The sequence below is a fragment of the Aedes albopictus genome, chromosome 3, assembly GCF_035046485.1.
Source record: "Aedes albopictus strain Foshan chromosome 3, AalbF5, whole genome shotgun sequence".
Taxonomy (NCBI): Eukaryota; Metazoa; Arthropoda; class Insecta; order Diptera; family Culicidae; genus Aedes; species Aedes albopictus.
This window is the reverse complement of record NC_085138.1, coordinates 158,085,715-158,107,430: the sequence shown is the minus strand read 5'-3', so window position 1 is coordinate 158,107,430 and position 21,716 is coordinate 158,085,715. Positions and strand designations below refer to the sequence as shown.

At 33.7% G+C, this 21,716-nt stretch overlaps 1 protein-coding gene across 2 annotated transcripts in view; it reads right to left on the bottom strand.

The window, feature by feature from the left end:
* The window catches only part of LOC109422692 (putative leucine-rich repeat-containing protein DDB_G0290503), a 673,760-nt gene that overhangs the window by 83,329 nt on the left and 568,715 nt on the right, over nt 1–21,716 (bottom strand). For both annotated transcript variants that reach the window (XR_009999366.1, XM_062860463.1), the window contains exons 6-8: nt 20,809–21,165; nt 19,782–20,270; nt 19,543–19,698 (exon numbers count right to left, since the gene is read on the bottom strand). Coding sequence is in view for 1 of the 2 variants with exons in the window: in XM_062860463.1 (XP_062716447.1) it covers nt 19,543–19,698; nt 19,782–20,270; nt 20,809–21,165 (1,002 nt within the window). In the remaining variant the exon portion in view is untranslated. The remainder of the gene's footprint in view (nt 1–19,542; nt 19,699–19,781; nt 20,271–20,808; nt 21,166–21,716) is intronic.

Here is a 21,716-nt window from a genome sequence, read left to right as displayed (position 1 = left end):
TTAGAATTTTTAGAATTTTTAGAATTTTTAGAATTTTTAGAATTTTTAGAATTTTTAGAATTTTTAGAATTTTTAGAATTTTTAGAATTTTTAGAATTTTTAGAATTTTTAGAATTTTTAGAATTTTTAGAATTTTTAGAATTTTTAGAATTTTTAGAATTTTTAGAATGTTTAGAATTTTTAGAATTTTTAGAATTTTTAGAATTTTTAGAATTTTTAGAATTTTTAGAATTTTTAGAATTTTTAGAATTTTTATAATTTTTAGAATTTTTAGAATTTTTAGAATTTTTAGAATTTTTAGAATTTTTAGAATTTTTAAAATTTTTAGAATTTTTAGAATTTTTAGAATTTTTAGAATTTTTAGAATTTTTAGAATTTTTAGAATTTTTAGAATTTTTAGAATTTTTAGAATTTTTAGAATTTTTAGAATTTTTAGAATTTTTAGAATTTTTAGAATTTTTAGAATTTTTAGAATTTTTAGAATTTTTAGAATTTTTAGAATTTTTAGAATTTTTAGAATTTTTAGAATTTTTAGAATTTTTAGAATTTTTAGAATTTTTAGAATTTTTAGAATTTTTAGAATTTTTAGAATTTTTAGAATTTTTAGAATTTTTAGAGTTTTTAGATGTTTTAGAATTTTTAGAATTTTTAGAATTTTTAGAATTTTTTAGATTTTTTAGAATTTTTAGAATTTTTAGAATTTTTAGAATTTTTAGAATTTTTAGAATTTTTAGAATTTTTAGAATTTTTAGAATTTTTAGAATTTTTAGAATTTTTAGAATTTTTAGAATTTTTAGAATTTTTAGAATTTTTAGAATTTTTAGAATTTTTAGAATTTTTAGAATTTTTAGAATTTTTAGAATTTTTAGAATTTTTAGAATTTTTAGAATTTTTAGATTTTTTAGAATTTTTAGAATTTTTAGAATTTTTAGAATTTTTAGAATTTTTAGAATTTTTAGAATTTTTAGAATTTTTAGAATTTTTAGAATTTTTAGAATTTTTAGAATTTTTAGAATTTTTGGAATTTTTAGAATTTTTAGAATTTTTAGAATTTTTAGAATTTTTAGAATTTTTAGAATTTTTAGAATTTTTAGAATTTTTAGAATTTTTAGAATTTTTAGAATTTTTAGAATTTTTAGAATTTTCAGAATTTTTCAAACTCTTAGAATTTTTAGAATTTTTTTTAATTGTAGGAATCTTTAAATCTGACCTTTGAATTTAACATTTTATGAACTTCGGCCTCTTACAAGTTTTCTCTAAAAACGCTCAGCTACGCTAACGATGAAATCTCGTTGCTGCTGCGGCTCACTTGCATGTTTCGTTGGCACCGCAAATTGATTGCGGTTTGAGCAGCAGTTAATAGCACTTAAAGCGTGGTGATCTTGAAAAAATCCTGTGCGACACACTAAACTGGCAAGCACCAAGAAGTATCAACTCAACTTATGCAGCGGATAAATTTCCAGTGCTGTCAAGCTAGTGCGCCGCTATTTGCACCGCACCACCTGTGCCCAATAAATTCACTTTTCATATTGTTCTGGAGGAGACCAGACCGCTATATCTAATCGGGACAGCCCCCTTTGGGCTCCATAAGGGGACCACCGTGCGGTATGACTCACATCCAGCTCTGCCCAGAGAGCATAAAATAAGCTACAGTTCTCACGTTCCCCTTGATACGGGCGGGCGGGCTCCCCATTTGTGTAAACAGTCTCAAGTCGTTCCGTTCATTCATAAAAGCCGACGACGAAGGCCCATCAAACTAACGCCAGCCGGAGAAGTGGTTCAACAGCTTTTCCAGTCCAGCTCGAGAGCAGCGCGATTCAAATTGAGCATAAAGACTTTTCGCGCGCACTTCTCCACCATTAGTGACTCGTACGGTATGGTCTTCATACTGAATAGCGTAGCGTGGCATCTGAGCGCGGTCCAACTCGATAATGAGTGGATTTTTAGATGACTAATGGAATCGAAGGAAAATGCGGACTCCGCGCGCGCGGTCGTGGTGGACGTGAATCAACCAAGGTCCAAGCGCCTTCCGAGCTGAAGATTGGAACGTAGCTTCGACGACGGTGGTGGCCTTGTTTTCGGCGGCGGCGGAGAATTTGAATAAACAACACTACAATTTTCTAGATGTGCTTTGTTGTCGTTGAGATTGGCAATTGTTGTTGCAGATCGGAATGAGGAACTACAGCTTTCATCGAATTGATTTTGATGGACGACCGACGGTCTCGTTTGTTGTCAGAAGGGATAGAATTTTATTGAGGATGAGTAATGAATAACAGATGTCTACAATTGGAACTATGTGTTTCTTTAAAGAGAACCTGAGTTAACAAACTTCTAGATTTTTTTTCGTATTAACATATATTGGGAAACGTTCACATATTACGTCACGCAAAATCCATTTTCAACTCAATTGTCCAATTTCCCCCTATGACACACTTTTTGCATGAGATCGGAATTTTTTGAAGAAAACTCCAAGTTGTCTTACTGACATTACTTGAAAAATCCCACATGAAGCTTCTTTTTGAAATTTCAGAAGAAAAATGAACCTGGAATTGCCTCTGGTATTTTCTAAAGAAATTTCTCAACAGAAGCTATTTTCCAGGTATTTTTCCTACAATTTCTACAGGATCTACAGGAATTTTTTGTCTTATTTCGTATTTCTGTTCTCGTTTATGCTGTATGAAATTTTGGTTTTCTTTTATATCACCCTAATCCACCCAGATTTGAGAATGTCAGATTATGAAATTTTGAGGGGGGTCAGCAATAATTTAACAACAACATTTGAAAACTTTAAGGCCAAATCTGTGTCACCCAGAAAATTTCTTAGCAAATCCGATGAGTTTTATCATTTTGCCTAATTCTTAGGATATTTTTTCACTCAATTTATCTCTTATTTACTATCCCTCCCCCTTGGACGAGTCAAAAAATGAAATTTATTCTGGTCCTTATCCAGCAAAAATTCAGAACTAAATGTCCATTTGAAACTGTTCCTGGAATTATACACCATATACTCTTTTTTGAGATCATCTAGAAATACTTAGTTTTAAAACTCCTAGTTTATGTCAGGTTTTTTCCCAAAGAAAATGTAAAAAAAAAGTTTTGAAGAATCCTTTTGGGGAGGAATTTGAGAGATAAAAAATTATACCAGAGGCAAATTGTGTAGAAATATTTTATGGACATTTTTTAGAAAATAAGAAGTTCCGGGCATAAGTTTTTCAGACAGACAAAAATAGAACACATATCAGAAATACTGCAGGTTATTTAAAGGGTATATATAAATTAAATTCTTGTCTAGAAAATATTTAAAAGCAACAAAAAATCTCACGGATTCCGTCTTGAAAAACTTCACAAAAAAAATTGCAAGAAGTATCATAAAAAACTTCCAAATGAAGTCTAGAAAATTTCCAGATACTTAGATATTTACATAGGAAAATTATAAAAGAAAACCTTCAGAGTTAATTTTTCGCAATTCGTCAATTGTACAGAGCCGATAGCAAGCTACTTGTAGATGCTCTGATTGGTTGTCACCCATTTCCCGGAAAACCATTTCCCGGAAAACCGTTTCCTGGAAAGACGTTTCCCGGAAATCCATTTCCCGGAATGGACCATTTCCCGGAAATCCATTTCCCGGAATGTACCATTTCCCGGAATGCACCATTTCCCGGAATGCACAATTTTCCGGAATAAAATATTTAAAATAATTTTCCGTTTGTGTTCTGTAAATAATGGCAGTGAATTATAATTGTATAATGTTTGACAGTATTGATATTCAAAGAACAGTAATCGATAAGAAGGACTAAAAATCATTTACTGCGGAATACATAAGGGACCGTAATTTTTACAATTACAGGTATTCTTCGATATAACGTACCCTCGATATAGCGTACCCTCGATATAGCGTACCCTCGATATAGCGAATTCGATATAACGTACATTTTGCTTCGATATAACGTACAACATTGAAAATTTTTATTTTTTCCACGAATAAACCTAAGATAAACTACAAAATCACTCAAATCAATGTTTTGTTGCAGCATTAGCCTTGTTACCCAGATTTAGCGCAATTTTGGGAAAAAATTAGTGTACGTTATATCGAAGCAAAATGTACGTTATATCGAAGCACAAAAAACGAAATGACTTTTTCGTCAAAACTCAAGTTTTTCATTATTGGTTTTGTGAATTTCACCAAAATCATTATTTGGGATTAATTTCACGTCGAATACATCAATACTAGCATAAAAAATATTAAATTTTTCTTTGCTTCGATATAACGTACACTTCGATATAACGTACAAAGAGAAAACTTTTTTGTACGTTATATCGAAGAGTACCTGTATTGTAATTCTCACAAATAGTAAATTTCTCCTTATTTCAAAGGCTATTCATTTGAGTTTTTAGTTAAAATAGTTGTCGGCATCAAACCACCGACGAAATCAAACTGCTAAGTTTGCATCACATATTTTCCCTTTTTCCAAGCATAGGCTGTTCCTTCTAGTTAGATTGCTAAAATAGTTGTTGACATTAAGCTTGGAAGCCAGCTGCACATAATTTCATATGATATTTTGGATGCATACCATTTCGCCGAACACCATTTCGCGGAATTTTTCTTCGCAGTGTAACATTTACCGGAATGAACCATTTCGCCGAATATCATTTCGCAGAATTGCTTCTCGTGGAATGTACTCTTCGCGGAATACTTTTTCGCGGAATTCAATATTTTACAAACGACAGAAGAATCAACAGTGTAATTTCCGCAAAGCTTTTCAGCCAAACCAAAATCAAGAAATTGACATTTGACAATAAAAGAATGACAAATTATTTTTTCTGCTTAACTTTAAATCTGCTTAACCTTAGCTCTCCGATTATACTAATTGATTGTAAATCTAATACCTTCCTGAATAAAAATTTGCCTTGTTTGATTCGTAATCTGTTCTCAAGAATTTCGAACGTAAGGCCAAAGGCCATTAGGCCAAACGTCATCAGGATGAATGGGCATTAGGCGTAATAATCAATAAGCAATCGTTGATACATATATTGTACTTTTAAGCGCTTATATTGGTAACTCCATCAGAGATTCTTCCTTCTTTCAAATAAGGCTGTTCTTTCCAGCAAAATACCGAATTGCTAAATGTTCCATCATTTGTCTTCATCGTCAAAGACTGTATATGTATTGTTCAGTTTGCGGCGATGGTATCCGGCACTCTATAGAAGATTTCACCTTCTTTTGATAATAGGCTGTTCTTTCAAGTTACACTGTTGAAAAAAAAATTTTTGCCAGCGACCAAACTGCTAATCAAATGAACATTTTTCCTTCTATTAATAATGGGCTGTTCTTTAGAGTAACACTATTAGTGAGTTAACAAACTTCTAGATTTTTTTTCGTATTAACATATATTGGGAAACGTTCACATATTACGTCACGCAAAATCCATTTTCAACTCAATTGTCCAATTTCCCCCTATGACACACTTTTTGCATGAGATCGGAATTTTTTGAAGAAAACTCCAAGTTGTCTTACTGACATTACTTGAAAAATCCCACATGAAGCTTCTTTTTGAAATTTCAGAAGAAAAATGAACCTGGAATTGCCTCTGGTATTTTCTAAAGAAATTTCTCAACAGAAGCTATTTTCCAGGTATTTTTCCTACAATTTCTACAGGATCTACAGGAATTTTTTGTCTTATTTCGTATTTCTGTTCTCGTTTATGCTGTATGAAATTTTGGTTTTCTTTTATATCACCCTAATCCACCCAGATTTGAGAATGTCAGATTATGAAATTTTGAGGGGGGTCAGCAATAATTTAACAACAACATTTGAAAACTTTAAGGCCAAATCTGTGTCACCCAGAAAATTTCTTAGCAAATCCGATGAGTTTTATCATTTTGCCTAATTCTTAGGATATTTTTTCACTCAATTTATCTCTTATTTACTATCCCTCCCCCTTGGACGAGTCAAAAAATGAAATTTATTCTGGTCCTTATCCAGCAAAAATTCAGAACTAAATGTCCATTTGAAACTGTTCCTGGAATTATACACCATATACTCTTTTTTGAGATCATCTAGAAATACTTAGTTGATACATATATTGTACTTTTAAGCGCTTATATTGGTAACTCCATCAGAGATTCTTCCTTCTTTCAAATAAGGCTGTTCTTTCCAGCAAAATACCGAATTGCTAAATGTTCCATCATTTGTCTTCATCGTCAAAGACTGTATATGTATTGTTCAGTTTGCGGCGATGGTATCCGGCACTCTATAGAAGATTTCACCTTCTTTTGATAATAGGCTGTTCTTTCAAGTTACACTGTTGAAAAAAAAATTTTTGCCAGCGACCAAACTGCTAATCAAATGAACATTTTTCCTTCTATTAATAATGGGCTGTTCTTTAGAGTAACACTATTAGTGTGTTTTTGGTGGCCAGACTGCTGACCCTACCTTCAGCTATGTATCATTCTCTGAATCGAGTTTTTTTTTCGAGTTGCACAGTTATGTTTAGGGACAATGAAAATTCACGATTTCGCGGAAGCCGCGACATCCACAAAATCGGGCTATGGCCGCGAAATTTGGAAAAATTGTTTAAATACTCAACAAATTTATATCAATTACAAATACTTTAGCATTAATTGTCAGATAATGTTTGACAGTGTAAAGTTATTTACGAGTTTATTATATTTGAAATATTTGCTTATTTTATACTTTTTAAGAAACTTGTTACTTTTTTCGGTGAATTTATTATAACACCTCACAAATCAAAAAAAAAAAAAAAAAGATTCATAGAACATGCAAATTTGGAGTTTTCTTCATCAAAACAGTCAAAAATATGCGACCGCGAAATTCACAATACCAGTCCACGAAATTTAAAAAAAATTGCCGCGAATTTCCATTGTCCCTAGTTATGTTGTTTATTGGTGGTCCACTGCTAACTCCGTAGGAGGTTTGTCCTTCTTTTTTAATGTGGTCTCCTTTCAAATAACACTTGTTGGGGACCAAACTGATATCTACATTTAAATTTTTTTTCTTCTTTAAAGAATAAGTTGTTAACTTATAAGTTGCAGTGCTAAAGTATTATTTAGTAAACCAGCAACTAACTCATTCTTATGAGATTTTTCTTTCTTTCAATAATAGGCAGATCTTTCAATCCAATTGGTCTAACACCTATTCAGCCCAGTGATTAATCGCCTCATGTCAATTGAGCCTATTCTCCCAGCATCATATTTTCGCACTGAGCCTACTGCTCAGCTTCTACACGTCCGCCGTTATTGACTGAAAGCATTATATGTTAAAATGTTGCTTTTTGTAAACCACGTGACCCGACCGCGTAACCCTTAAGTCAAGTAACACTCCTTAGGGATAACTTGATCGGCTTTCTCTTCTTTTTGATGTTCCAACTAGCTTGTACTGTTATAACAGAAATCAAAACAAGTCTCATTTTTGTATCAGTGGATTTCCTACCTATCAATCATACGCTGTTTTTTTTCACAGATATGCTTTTCATCTCTTTTTCTCATCTTTCTCATCTTTTTCTTCTCAACAAAGGCTGTTCTTTGATAAATAGTATGCGTTATGCTGATTTTAAAATAACAACTGCTGAATTAATATTATCGAAGATTTTTCCTTCTTTCATACATAAGCTGTTCTTTCGAAGTATATTCTTACAAAAATTTAATTGTTGATATGAAACATTCCATACTTCATTTGCTGTTTTGAGTTTTGAATCTTAGATCTTATCATGATGTAGTCTCTCGATCAGTTAAACTTTTGTATCATATTAACGATTTTCCGCAAAACGATTTTCCGAAATGTTCTACCGCGAATAAGAATTCCGCGTAATGGTTTTCGGCGAAATGTTACACAACCCAAGTAACAATTTTGATTCTATCTGGTTTTATTTATTTTTATGATAGTTTTATGAAAGCATTGCGTAGTCTGATTGATTTAATAAGAGTTTCTGTTGAGCGCAACTATTCTTCAGCAATGTGTGGTTTTAAAAACATCTCCAAGAATACTTGGGGTTCAGCGCATAAAACCACAAACAAAATAAGAACGGTTGACCTTAATGTCAGTTTTAAAAGGTTCTTGAAGTTATCTTCAGTTAACCGTTCTTGAGCAAGAGTAACTGTTCTTGAGTGAGAACAGATTTGTAGATGAAAAATAAAAAAAACTTAAGCATCAGAATCTGATTGTGATCAATTGATTATTGCTGCCAAACAAGAACACCCGTTTAGAAAACCACCTCTGTCGCGGCGCAGTGTCAAACTCCTCCAGTTTCAGCATCCGAAACGAGGTTTGTTTGATAAACCAGAACGTCGATTCCCATGCAGATGCAATAGATGATGAATTCGTTTTGCTGCAGACCATGAAAATCAACAACTACTTACCTGTGGGAAACGCCGACCGGAGGAATCTGACACTGCACAGCATTAGGACCGGTTCCCGGGGTGCTCCGGATGGCAGCGGTACCGGGCTGCTAATGCAATTTATCGAACTTTAATGACCACCTCATAGTTTTAAACAAATCATCGCATTGCGATGCAATAAATTTGTTTATTTACAATTTGATACACAAGATTCATGACGTTCTCGGCGGAGTTTGCATAAATCCGCTTCAAGAGCGTCATAAATCGAACTACTCTTGAGTAACACTTGTTACCCTTGCATAAGGTGAAATAAATTTATATCGGTTTTTTGGCGTTCTTGGTGGAGATCAACCAGGCTGCATTGAGAACGTTATAAATCAGAGTATTCTTGAGTTACCCTTTTCACTCTTGCGTAAGTTGAAAGTTATTTGAGACAATCTTATGGTGATGTTGAATAAAACCACCGATAATTATGGACGTCTTTGGCGATTTCGACGGAAGCCATGTTGAGAAAACTCATTAATATTGCTCATCTGACCTAAAATAATAGTTTTCATTATTTTATTACTCCATTATTATCGCAGCGCGTTGCAATTTTTGGAAGTATCATGCAACATATATACGATGATTTTTGCTTGGCAGTGGACAACCTAGTTATAATAGGGAAATATTTCCAATTTGTGTTAAAAAATAATCCCAATAATAATATTGTATCATTTTCATGATGTTTTTACCGACTCAAATGAACGAATCATCCATCATGAAAGCTGCAGCAGTGCAGCAGCAACAGAAACAGACAATTTTATGATCGTTTTATCGTGCACTTGAAGTGATCTGCAAGCAGAGATCAATTCGCCTTGAAGACATCTTGTGAAGTACAACAGGTTTTAAGAAAATCTTATAATCAACTCTCCAAGATTACCATAGGATGGGCCTCTTTGGTCTTATGGCGGGTTTATGATTGAGTTGATGTAGTGTTGCAGAGCAATTGGGTTTATATTCAGTTTTAAAGAACAGGTGTTGAAGAATTCTTCAAAAGCATCATAAAATTAATTTTGTTACTTGGGAATCGATATTTTTCCTTCTTTTACACCTAGGCTGTTCTTCCGAGTTATCTTTCAAAATAGTTGTCGACATTAACCTGTCCATGTTTTCATTGAATATTGTTCCTTCTTTTAAACATTGGCTGTTCTTTCTAGTTACACAGTTAGAATAGTTGTTGGCATTAAGCTAGCAATATTTCCATATGATATATTCCCTTCTTTTACACATATACCGTTCTTTCGTGTTAATCGAGATCAAACTGCTAACTATTTGAACGAATATTGTCCCTTCTTTTAAACATAAGCTGTTCTTTAAAGTTATACTGCTATAATAGTTATTTGAAACAAACTTTAGTTTTCAAAGAAGAGGAACGCAATACTTTTGACAAATACTTACACACCAAACGCTTTCAGCAATACTTTGCTGAATTTTGCCGAGCTGAAGGGTCCAGCAAAATTTTTGGCTGAACTTTCAGAAAAGTTCCTGAATTTCAGCAAAACGTTACTGGTGATCAGCAGAGTTTACTGAACAATTCAGCAAATTTTGCTGAATTTCAGCAAAAATTTTGCTGAAACTTTCAGCTCGGCAAAATTCAGCAAAATTTTGCTGAAACCCTCAATCGATTTTTGGTATGTAGGCTACCAACAAAGAGTCTTTGATATTCGTAAGATCAAAAACTGGAAAAGAGACAATGGCAATGTTCTTGTCCCTCCGATTAGCTGTGGAGGCATACCGTAATTTAGAGCTTTCAATTATTCATAATACTCGTCATAAAAAAAACTAGTACAAATTGAGATAATAATTTTATTATTTTTATGCAAAAAAAAATATTTACAAAATAATGAAAATAATAGAAATGTTGTTTTTTGATATTGAATATGTTTTCCGGGAAATGGTCTTTCCGGGAAATGGTTTTCCGGGAAATGGTTCATTCCGGGAAATGGTTTTCCGGGAAATGGTACATTCCGGGAAATGGCTTTCCGGGAAACGGGTTTCCGGGAAATGGTTTTCCGGGAAATGACGTACAATCGCTCTGATTCTATTTTATCATGAAAAATACTAAGAAATATCATATCAAATTACTTTAGGATTTCCTTACATACGACTTTCTACGAAAGTACATGAAACTCTTTCCAAGAATATACTCCAGAAACTCCAACACCTGTAAATCCTGCAGAGACATCAAACTTTAGCGAGAGTAAGACCTGAAGGTATTATGCTATAAAAAAAAATGTCAAAAAGTATCTCGTATTAATCAAAAAATTATAAGAAGCAAACTCCTGATAAGATTTTTTTATAATTCCAACAACTATCTTGGAATAGATTTAATATGAGAAGACATTCCCAGACAACCAGTAATCGTAAAGGATGTTTCATAAGATGATAAAGTGGAGGCCATGCGTACAGGCCTCCATTTAGGCACATGTAAAATGTACGCATATCGCCTCCACATTAACATCTTATTCGACATCTTATACGATCACTGGCTGACTGGGTTAAAATAAATTTTAGAAAAAAATCATAGTACATAAGACGAAAACCAATTTTTGAAAAAGCACGTGAATGAAGCTGAACATACATTAAAAAATTTCGAGAAATGCCTTAAAAGCATCATTGGAGAAGCTTGTGACCTGTGAAATTTCAATCAGGCGTTTCTAATTAAATTCGATGATGAAGTTCTTAGAGAAAATTAGTTAAAACTCGAGAAAATCTGGTAAACCTCCCAAATTATTTCCTTAAAAATTGCTCATGGATTTTCCAAGACTGTAAACAATGGCATTGCTAAAGGACGTTATGTAATTTCAAAAATAATTATCATAAGAATTCCAAGAAAAATTAACACAAAAAAAGTCTTATTCTTCCGTATCTCGCGTGATTGACTACCTTTTTTTAACGTGTTGTACAAAATACAACAGCGCGATCGCTCCAGGATTAAAGAGACTGCCGAAAGAATTTCCAAAGCATGTGCCGAAATAATACTCAAATGAAGGCAAAAAGCATTCCCAGCAAAAGAAGTTTCAAAAGAAAATTTTCCAAGGAAGTCTAAAAGAAATTATAAGATGAATTTCCATAACAATTTTCGAAGCTTTTCCCGAAGGAATTGTCAAAGAAACTACTAATTAAACTTTCATAAACTATCAAAGGGATTACCGAATGAATCTCCAAATAAATTCATAAACTTCCAGAAATGTTTTTCTTAATTGATGCGATTTCAGTCGAGGCTTCCAAAGAAATAGGAGGAGTTGTTGAAGGTTAAAACCTATAACTGAACGAGTTTGGCAAAGATTTTCAAATTATATTTTAAAAGCAAATGTGAAATAAAATACTAAAACAACACAGAAGATGCTAAATAATTTCCTTTTTGAGATTTAAAACAAAATTCAAAAGTTGTTTAATGGAATAATGCGCAAAAAATTAAAAATGTTAAAGTCCTTCCCAAAGACATTGCTGAAAGAATTCGCAAAAGATTTATCGAACAAAATTCTCAGCATTTTCTGAATAAAATTAAAAGCCATTGCCCAAATTCCTAAGTATTTTCTAAACAAAAATTCAAATAAGTTGCCTAAGGAGATTCTGAAATTAATTGAGGAATTTCAAAAAAAATCTTGGAAAATTTAAAATAATCGTAGAAGTTTATTTCAATGGAACTCTTGAATGAAAAAAAAATCCCATGAGAATATACAATGGCACTTCTGACGCATTCAATTCACCGAGAAAAATGCAAAGATGCTACAGAAAAACTCATCCAAGGAACTTCTAGAGGGATAGAAATAAATTACCAAAAAGTTTCAAGCAATAGCAGAAAAAAAGGTTTTGAAAATAATTTACGGATAGAATTTTCACGGGCGGCAATACCGAAGGAAGGCTTAATTAAAATATCAAAACAAATGAGGGGCCTGGAATTGTTTGTTAAGGTCATATTAAAACAACAAAAATATCTGCAAAAGCATGCTAAACGATTTGAAATGAGTCAATTAGTTAAAATGCTATCGGATTCTTAGGTTGAAGTAAAAAATAAAATAAAAAAAACACAAGATAGGTATTTCAAAAAGTCATACCTATTTAGTATGATTCTGGGAAAACTTTATTTGCTGCAAGTTTATTCAAAAATAAATTTCAAAGAGATTCATGCAAAAAAATGAAAATTGAGAAAGCTAAGACACTAAAAGTTAAAGCAACTTTTTGGCAATATTTTTAGCTCAAACTTGGAGGTTTTTTCTTTTTGTGTCATTTGAATCTAGAAAAGCATATGATTTTCAATTCTCAAAAATTTTTTTATTTTATTGTTTTCAACCTCTTCTTTTGAATATTATTGGAAGATATTTGATAAATATGAAATAATCTTAGGGATACCAGATGAGTTTTTGAAAAATCTGTATCGTTTTTTTTCAAAAATTTGTATTCCATACAAAATTTGGGTGAAAAATTTGTATCCCATATAAAAATAAATCAGCACCTATAGCTCATAAATCTGTGTTTCATATGAAACGAAATATGTACGGATGCTCTAAAATCTGTATAAAACAGATAAATCTGAATAGTATATATGGCATCCCTGGTATTTATCATTCCAAGAAGACAACTTTGAATGTCTTGGAATGTTGGAAAATTTTCAACCAAATTGAACAATAAATTGCAGAATAAATTTCTAAAAGGTATGGTCAAATGTTTTTTGCAGAAGCTCTTGGTAGTTTAGAAACGTCAGTTCACCTGCGGCTATGAATTCCTTGAGCAAAGTCCCGGCGGAAATCGTAAACTTATTTCTGTTAGGAATTTCTCGAAAAAAAAACCTTGTGGAAACTCCTCAAACAGCTTAGCCTGAAAGATCGACGGAAATTTTTGGAATAAATTCCAAGATTTTCTCTCGAAACTGCTTGAGAATGTTTATTTTAGAATCCCACATGGAAATTCTTTTTGAAACTCCATGGGAAGTGCGAACTAGGCATTGCATCTGGATTTTCTTTTTTTAATACATTTCTCAACAAAAGCGTTTTTCATGTATTTTTATATTACTCCCACAGAAACTGTCTCCAACATTTCATATAGGTATTTCTGTACTTATTTACCCAGCAACAATTAAGCCATTGCCTACTTTTAGGTGTTATTCGCGGTTTGGTGGATTGTAATGCCAAAATAACTTAAAATGTACATAATTTGTAAGAATTTGGACAACCCCATATCAGCAAAATAAAAAAAAATGATCCAAACATGTTTTAAAGTTTCACAATACAATACTTTTTCGAAAAGCTTAACACATACGGAGTGTAGAATTAGCATTTAAGTTAAAATACATATTAATAAAACCAAAAAAAAAATTAACACATACTCAGAGAATCAGTGCTTGTTTTAAAAATATAGAACATGTAACGTTTGCTTTAACAAGAGAATTATTCAAGAAATTCTGATTAATGTTAGGTACAAAAAAAACGGATTACGATACGAAAAAAAATCCAAATAAGTAGGAAGCATTCCCAGCCAAAATTGCAGAAGAAAATTCCTATGAAATTTACTAATGAATTATCGAACTATTTTTCAAAGAAATTTATAAAAATTCCGAATAAAATCCCATTTTTTTTCTTTAATAAAATTATTTTGAACCGGAAGCTTCCTAGAAGAATTAATAATGGAATTTGTCAGGGCATTCTTTAAACTAAATATCGAAGACATTTTCAATTTACATTTCCTAAGTATAATGCAAAAAAAAACATCATAGAAATGACCAAAGCCATTTCTTAAAAAGTTTTGAAAAATAAAACATTTTCCAAAACACTGAGAAAGTCCGAAGTAATATCCAAAGAATATTCTGTAAGCATTCACACAAGATTCATAGACAAATTTTCAAACACAGTTTTAAAGAAATTGCTTCAGAATACCGGAAATACTGGAAGAATCCCAAAAATGCCGTGAATGTACTCAATTAATCGTCGAAATTAATGTTAGTGGAATTTCTGCAGTATTCTCGTAGAATTCGCTAAGATGAAAAAAATCGGAGATATTGCAGAAAAGCTTACTAAATGAACTTCCAAATGAATATAGATATAAATAACCGAAAAATTGCTGAATAAATAACCAAATGTCTGAAAGTTTTTCCAAAGAAATTCCATTAATATTTCACAAATAGTTTGCCGTTGATTTTTTAACGGCATTTCCATGTCCTGAAGGGTTAATCAATGGTCGCAGGAACGATTTCAAGTCAAGGTATTTGGAGTGCATAGTTAACATTTTCTAGAGCACCGTTTTAAGGACAAACGTCTTGAAATCCCGCTTGAACAGTGCATCACAACTTCAGACGCACAAATCTCAAAAAAACAAGCTTCAAACAACAGTGCATTTTATTATTCTGTTCTTGCTCACTTGTAATAAGCTTAAAATACGAAGATCAGATGCACTGGTTTTGTTTACGAAGAGATTTGTGCGCTCGAAATCGTGAGTAGGTGTCAAAGTCGACCATTGTGGCGGCCATTTGGGATTCTAACAAGTCTGTCCCGAATGAACCGTTAAACAGATTTGGCTGAAAACGCATCCCGATGTTGATTATGATTGAACAACCATTGAAAAACGGTGCGTTAGAAAATGTGAGATATAATGTGAGAAATCTTCTTCTTGTTCTTTATGGCTCTACGTCCCCACTGGAACATGGCCTGCCTCGCTTCAACTAAGTGTTCTTTGAGCACTTCCACAGATATTAATTGAAGGGCTTTCTTTGCCTGCCATTGCATGAATTTGTGTATTGTGAGGCAAGTACAATGATACACTATGCCCAGGGAGTCGAGAAAATTTTCTCGACTGGAACGGGAATCGAACTCGTCGTCTCCGTATTGGCGATCCATAGCCTTAACCACTAGGCAAACTGGAGACCAGTATACAAGTTTTAGCTGAGCACTAGCTATTATGCTAGAAATATTCCAGAACAAAACTTTTGAAGACATTTCTAATCGATTTCAGGGAATTAAAAGAATGTCAAGTGCCTCGTCATTTTTTTTTAAACATTATAAAAAAAAACTACTGAAAAGAATTAAAAAAATTCCAACAGAACATAAAAGTAAACTCCCATTGGAAAACTACCACAAAATGTCTATATTTGAAATAGCACGTGCTTACATATTAGCAATGTGGAGAAGTTGTCTTGAAAACATTCTTGGAATAGCTCATGGACATATTCTTAAGAAAAACTTCTGATATGGTCGCAGTAAATTAATACTAGAGGAAATTCATTCAGGTATTTCTAACGAAAATCGACAATGGAGTTTTATAATAAATTAATTTTTAAGATAATTGACGAGGAAATACCTAAAACAATTATTGATGCAATTTTTGGAAGAATTCTGGAATGAATTGCCGAAGCAAATTCCGAAACAATTCTTAGATGAAGACGAAAAAAAACCTAACAAATCGCCAAAAAAATAAAGGGTGAATTTACAAAGAAATAATTGAGACTTAAATCGAGGCTTCCCAAGAGAAATCGTAAAAAAATCCAGAAGGGATTTCCAAAGAAATTCATAAAAGAATACTGAAAAAAATCCGAAGGAGTTTCCAAGAAAACTATGCAAGATTTCATATAGGAATTATCGATGAAATAATTTAAGAAATTTAGGAACTATCGATGAAAAATTTGAAGAAAGCTACAGGATTGAGCAAAGAAATCACTGCACGAATTTTCGGAAAATTTCATTACATATTTTGAAGGAATTCAAAAAAAGAAATTACTAAAAACAACGTAGAAGTGACCGAAGGAATTTCTTAAAAAAGTTTAACAAAATAAAATATTTACCAAAGGAATGCACAAAAAAAAACACACAGAAAAAGTCAGAGAAGTTTTTCGTAAAAGTTTGCTTTCTTACACTTTGCACATTTCCAAAGAAGCCGTGAAAATATCTAAAGTAATCGTAGAAGTTATTTTGATGGAAGTTCTGAAATAAACAAAACAAAAATTGCTATGAGAATTACCGCAGTGCTGCCAAAGAATTCGCTGTGAAAAATATCAATATTTTTCACCATAGCTCACCTATGGAACGTCTAAAAAGGGTTTGAAAAAAAAAAACCGAAACATTGCCGAATAAATTAACAAATTGATAAAGAATTTTTCAAAAAATACGGGAAGTAGGGTCTGGGACCATTTGGGCAGGAGCACCTATTTTGGGCACTTGCTGCTATAACTCAGTCAATTTTGAACTGATTGACTCGATTTTTGAGACACGATCAGATAGGCACAGTGTCTAGCCATGTGCAAAAATTCAAGTCAATCGATTTGAAATTGACTGAGTTATAGCAGCAAGTGCCCAAAATAGGTGCTCCTGCCCAAATGGTCCCAGACCCTATCTCCAAATAATATGACGCATTCCATGCGTTACATTTTGCGCGAGAATCAAACTTTTGCTTCCAAAATTGGTTATGTTGTTGAAAACTTGCCATCCAGTATATCAAACGATCAGATTTGATTAGAAGATTCATTTCAAACTTTGTAAATAAATATTGAACTTTTGCTTCAAGAAATATCAAGAAATATCGCGTAACGGGACACCATCGCAAAAAATGACAAATTATGACTTAACGCCAAGAAATTAGCTGCTTTCTCGAAACATTTTTGATTGTTTCAAGGACTATAAGAATAATATAAATACTCTTCATTTTGGTGCAAAAATAATCAAAATCGATAGCTAGAGCATTAAAATATCGTTCAACGAAGATCAAAAACCGCGATGTAGAAGTGCGTGGAATGAGTCATAGGCTGCAGATTTCTCAAGGGCATTTCTGAATGGCAGTAGGAATGTACAAAGATATCGCCAAAATAATAAAAACAATAATCCGGAACAACTCACACAGGCAATTCGTAAAAAAAAATCTTAAATAAAGTAATGTTTATCAAAATTGTCGACAGAATCTTCAATGGTATTGAAAATAGAATTTACTTGGGCATAAATGAAGACATTTCCGTAAACGCATTGAAGAAACAGATTCTAAACAAAAGGTTTTACCCCATAATATTCTCAAAAGGATTGCAGATGATACTAGAGAGTTGTTGAAGCAATTTTAAAAATAAATTTTGACTGAATTTTAAACAATTTTCCTTATACATGCACAAAGAAGTTTCCACAAATATTGGCGAAAAAGTTCTAGCGGGAATTGTCCAAGGGGATTCCAATGATATAAATGAAGAAATGTCCATATACAGGGGATGGCCAAAATGTTTGGGATAGGCAACTTTTTTTTCTCTCACAAAAAAGTTCAACATGCTATAACTTTTCATAGAGCGCATCAAAAAATCTCAAATTTTGACTGTTTGTCAACCTACTATATGTGCATCATTGGTACAAATTTGGGCTCGATTGATTAATATTTCGCAAAGTTAGAACCGTTCGGGTAAAACACTATTTTTTAGACAACTCATTTTTGAGCTGTCATATCTCGGAAACCAGTGAACCGAATTGAATGAAATTTTGAACGTACACTAACAATATGTAAATGCTTAACAAACTATTAAAACATAGGTACTTTTTAAACGTTGAAAAAAGTTATTATGGATTGACACTTTTTGGATTTTTCTCGAAAAAATGTAATTTTTTTACATCAATGTCAATAAATTTTAGTGTTGATATTCAAAGATTTTCCACTCCTATTCTCAAATTATATCTAATTAGATACATTAGAACCTATTTAGATTGAAGGAAGAACACATTTAATAATTTTTGTGTGGTTTTGTAAATTTGACTTATTTTCCTCTATATGGGTAAAAGTTTTAATCCGGTATAACTTAATTCGCCGTGAGAAAATATTACATTTTATAAGGTCGTATTAAGTATCAATATATTGTTGATAAACGTTAAAAAATTCATTCAATTCGGTTCACTGGTTTCCGAGATATGACAGTTCAAAAATTAGTTATCTGAAAAATAGTGTTTTACCCGAACGGTTCTAACTTCGCGAAAAACTAATCAAACGAGCCCAAATTTGTACCAATGATGCACATATAGTAGGTTGACAAACAGTCAAAATTTGAGATTTTTTGATGCACTCTATGAAAAGTTACAGCATGTTGATTTTTTTTTGTGAGAGAAAAAAAGTTACCTATCCCAAACATTTTGGCCATCCCCTGTAGCTGATTGGTTCAGGAACTAACGATAAACGAATACAAAATTCTTATTGGCAGAGTAATCTCTTAGTTAGAAACTGTAAAAGTACTGATAGAACACTACTGAAAAGCAGGCTTTGTCTAAGTGGGGACGATACGCCAAAAACAAGAAAAAAACTGAAGAAATTGGTGAAGCGATTCGCATAGTAATGAACGAGCGATTTTCCTAAGGATTTCACAGAGCTGATGGAATTGCCTAAAGAATTTCCAAAGAATTTGTAGAAGAAATTTTCAAAAAAGTTATGGATGAAATCGTAGCGTCGTATCAAGTATAATTATATTGTTGATGAACGTTAAAAAATTCATCAAATTCGGTTCACTGTTTTCCGAGATTATGACAGTTCAAAAATAAGTTGTCTAAAAAATAGTGTTTTACCAGAACGATTCTAACTTCGCGAAAGATTGACCAATCGAGCTCAAATTTATACCAATCATGCACATATAATAGGTGAACAAACAGTCAAAATTTGAGAATTTTTGATGCACTCTATGCAAAGTTACAGCATGTTAAACATTTTTGAGAAAGAAAAAAAGTTGCTTATCCCAAGCATTTTGGCCATCCCCTCCTGTACGTTCTTTTTATCTTGTTGCTTGTAAGGATATGTCCGGTGTGATAAATTATTGCTGAATATTGCTGAATGTCTTTCTAGTTTAGGAAACAGCTGATTTGGTGTATCAGAAGGCCGGCTGCAGAGGCACGTTATCCTCGATTTGAGACATTTGTGCCATTTTGTGCTGATTTGGTGTAGTTATTGTAGGCAATCTTCTCAAAAACATTTTTTAAATATTGAAAGAGAGTCTTCGTTAAAATCATTTTGCTTACAACACTTACTGATAACTCTTAGCTCCGTTTTCTGCATTTCCCAAAATGCAACTGATCATCTTGCGTCAATGACCATGCGCCTCCACTTATCGACATTTAGTGCGTTAGCTTACCCTGTGCTCGACTCCATCCAAAACTCAAACCATTACTCTTTCCCGCTACCCCAACCACAAAGGTAACCCCCACTTACCTTATCGTGGCTCTCCTCCAGCTCGATGATCCGGAATTCGAGCAGTTCATTCTGCTCGCGCAGTTCGTGACTCTCTCGAAGCAGATTTTCCTCTCGCTGTACCAGATAGTCAATCCGTTCGGCGAACTTGGCTCTCTCCTGCTGAGCTTGCGCCGCCTAAAAAGCAAAACAAAACATCATTAATCTCTCTCATCTCTTGAACCGTGGAGAGTCTCCGGCTGAGCCGGACTAACACTGACCTCCATCAACTCCCGCTCGAGATCGTCGATCTGCTGCTTGGCCTTGCTGTAGTCCGCGCTGAGCAGATCGTACTTGGCCTGCATCCGATCCAGCTCCAGTTTGATCTCCTTCAGTTGACTTTGGTCCCGCAGCGATTGCAGATGGTTTTGGTCGTCGGCCGCCGATTGAAGGTGGATGTGTGCTCGCCACACTTCCGGCGAGTTGGGACAGCCGGTGGGCTGCGGGCTAAGCGATGGCGGCGCCGATGATATGGCAGAATCGGCATCCGATACGGAGGACAACTGTCTACCGGCTGTCATCATGGGGGGTGTTGTGTGGGGGTTTGTGGTCATGGTTTGGACTACGACACTTGGTTCGCTGCTGTGGGTGCTATTACTACTAGGGGGGCTGGCGTGACTGAGGACGTCTCCGTCGTTCAGGTGGCTTACTAATCTAGCAGAAGCATGCAAATCGTGGTTGTGAGCTTCCATTGTTCGTGATTCGTGTGGCTGAAAATTGAGGAAGAATTAGAATCGTGGTTTTTCCTACTAAACAAAAACAGGAAGGCAATTGAAACGGTGCAGCGTTGAGTTGACTGATCGAGTTGAATGTCACAAGATTTTTTGACACCAAATAATAGGAATATGTGGCATGAAAGATAAAAGATATAAAAAGAAAGAAAAAAATAGAGCACAAAAGTACAAGATAATACAAATAAGATTGCTTATATTGAATATAAGATAAAAATAAAAAAAAAACAGAAAATTCAAAACAACACAGAAAAAAGCGAATAGGAGATTTTTAATACAGCATAGAAGAATATTAAAGAAAGAAAATAGAAAGCAGAAGATACAAGAAAGAACATAGTAAAAGGAATATAGAAAATCAAAGTTATAAAATAAAGAGAAATATACAAAGTAAAGAAGAGAAATTAACAGTAAGGGTTAACATAAAGGATAGTTTGAAAAGCAACTAGTTAATAGAAGATAATTGACTCTTATGTCAATCGACTCGTGACAAACGCGAAGCTCAACGACCGGAACTTACCTCAGATGCACCGTCATCATCGCCACACGTCGTCGTTTCTAATCCTAAGGGGCTAGTGTATGTATTAACAAGTTTCGTTGCTGGATTATAACTAGTAGGGTGACGACAGTCTATACTGCTGCTGCTGTCACCGCCAATGTTGCAGTGCGTCGTCGTTTCCGAAGAAGGAGCGATTGGTAATTGATTGTGATTAGAGTTGAGGGTCGTTGACTGCTGCTTGGCCGGGGCTGCTACCGGATCAGCGTCAGCATCAGCGTTCTGTTCCGGCTCGTCGCAGACAGACTGGATGCTACTGTGGCTGGTGCTCTTGCTGATTGTTCCGCTACATGACGATTCGGACTCACGCAGTTTTCGCATCTGGATATTGGGACAAGAGGGCGAGAGAGAGAGAGATGTAAAGATGGGAATTAGTGCTGGTTTGCTTTTCGGGTTGCAAACTCGAAAGCATTTTAATGGTTAATTGACCAATTAATCTAGCTTATGGCGTTGAAAACACTTCAACGCTTACATTCTGTACGCCACTTTACATGATGCATCTGCCACATCAGTTTTCGTATTTCTCTTCTTAAATTTGGTAAAATGTTTCATATAACTAAAATGTTAATTTTTCGTCTTCTCGATAATCACACAAATGCTTTTTCCCTGAAATCATGGACCGCGACATTTTCTCTAGAACACGGTTTCCTTTAGAAGTTTCTTCTGGGATACTTTAAGAAAATTTAGAGGATTTTATAATGCAATCACTTGGAACTTCTTCAAAATTTCTTTGAGATTTTTTCAGGAAGTTCTTCCTGGGATTGCTCTTGTAGTAGGTTGCCTCGTAGAAAGAGTTTCCAACTCCTGGAATCACTCCAGGACAGTTACTTTTCGGGATAACCAAGATGTCCCTTTTTAATTGCTTCTGGAGT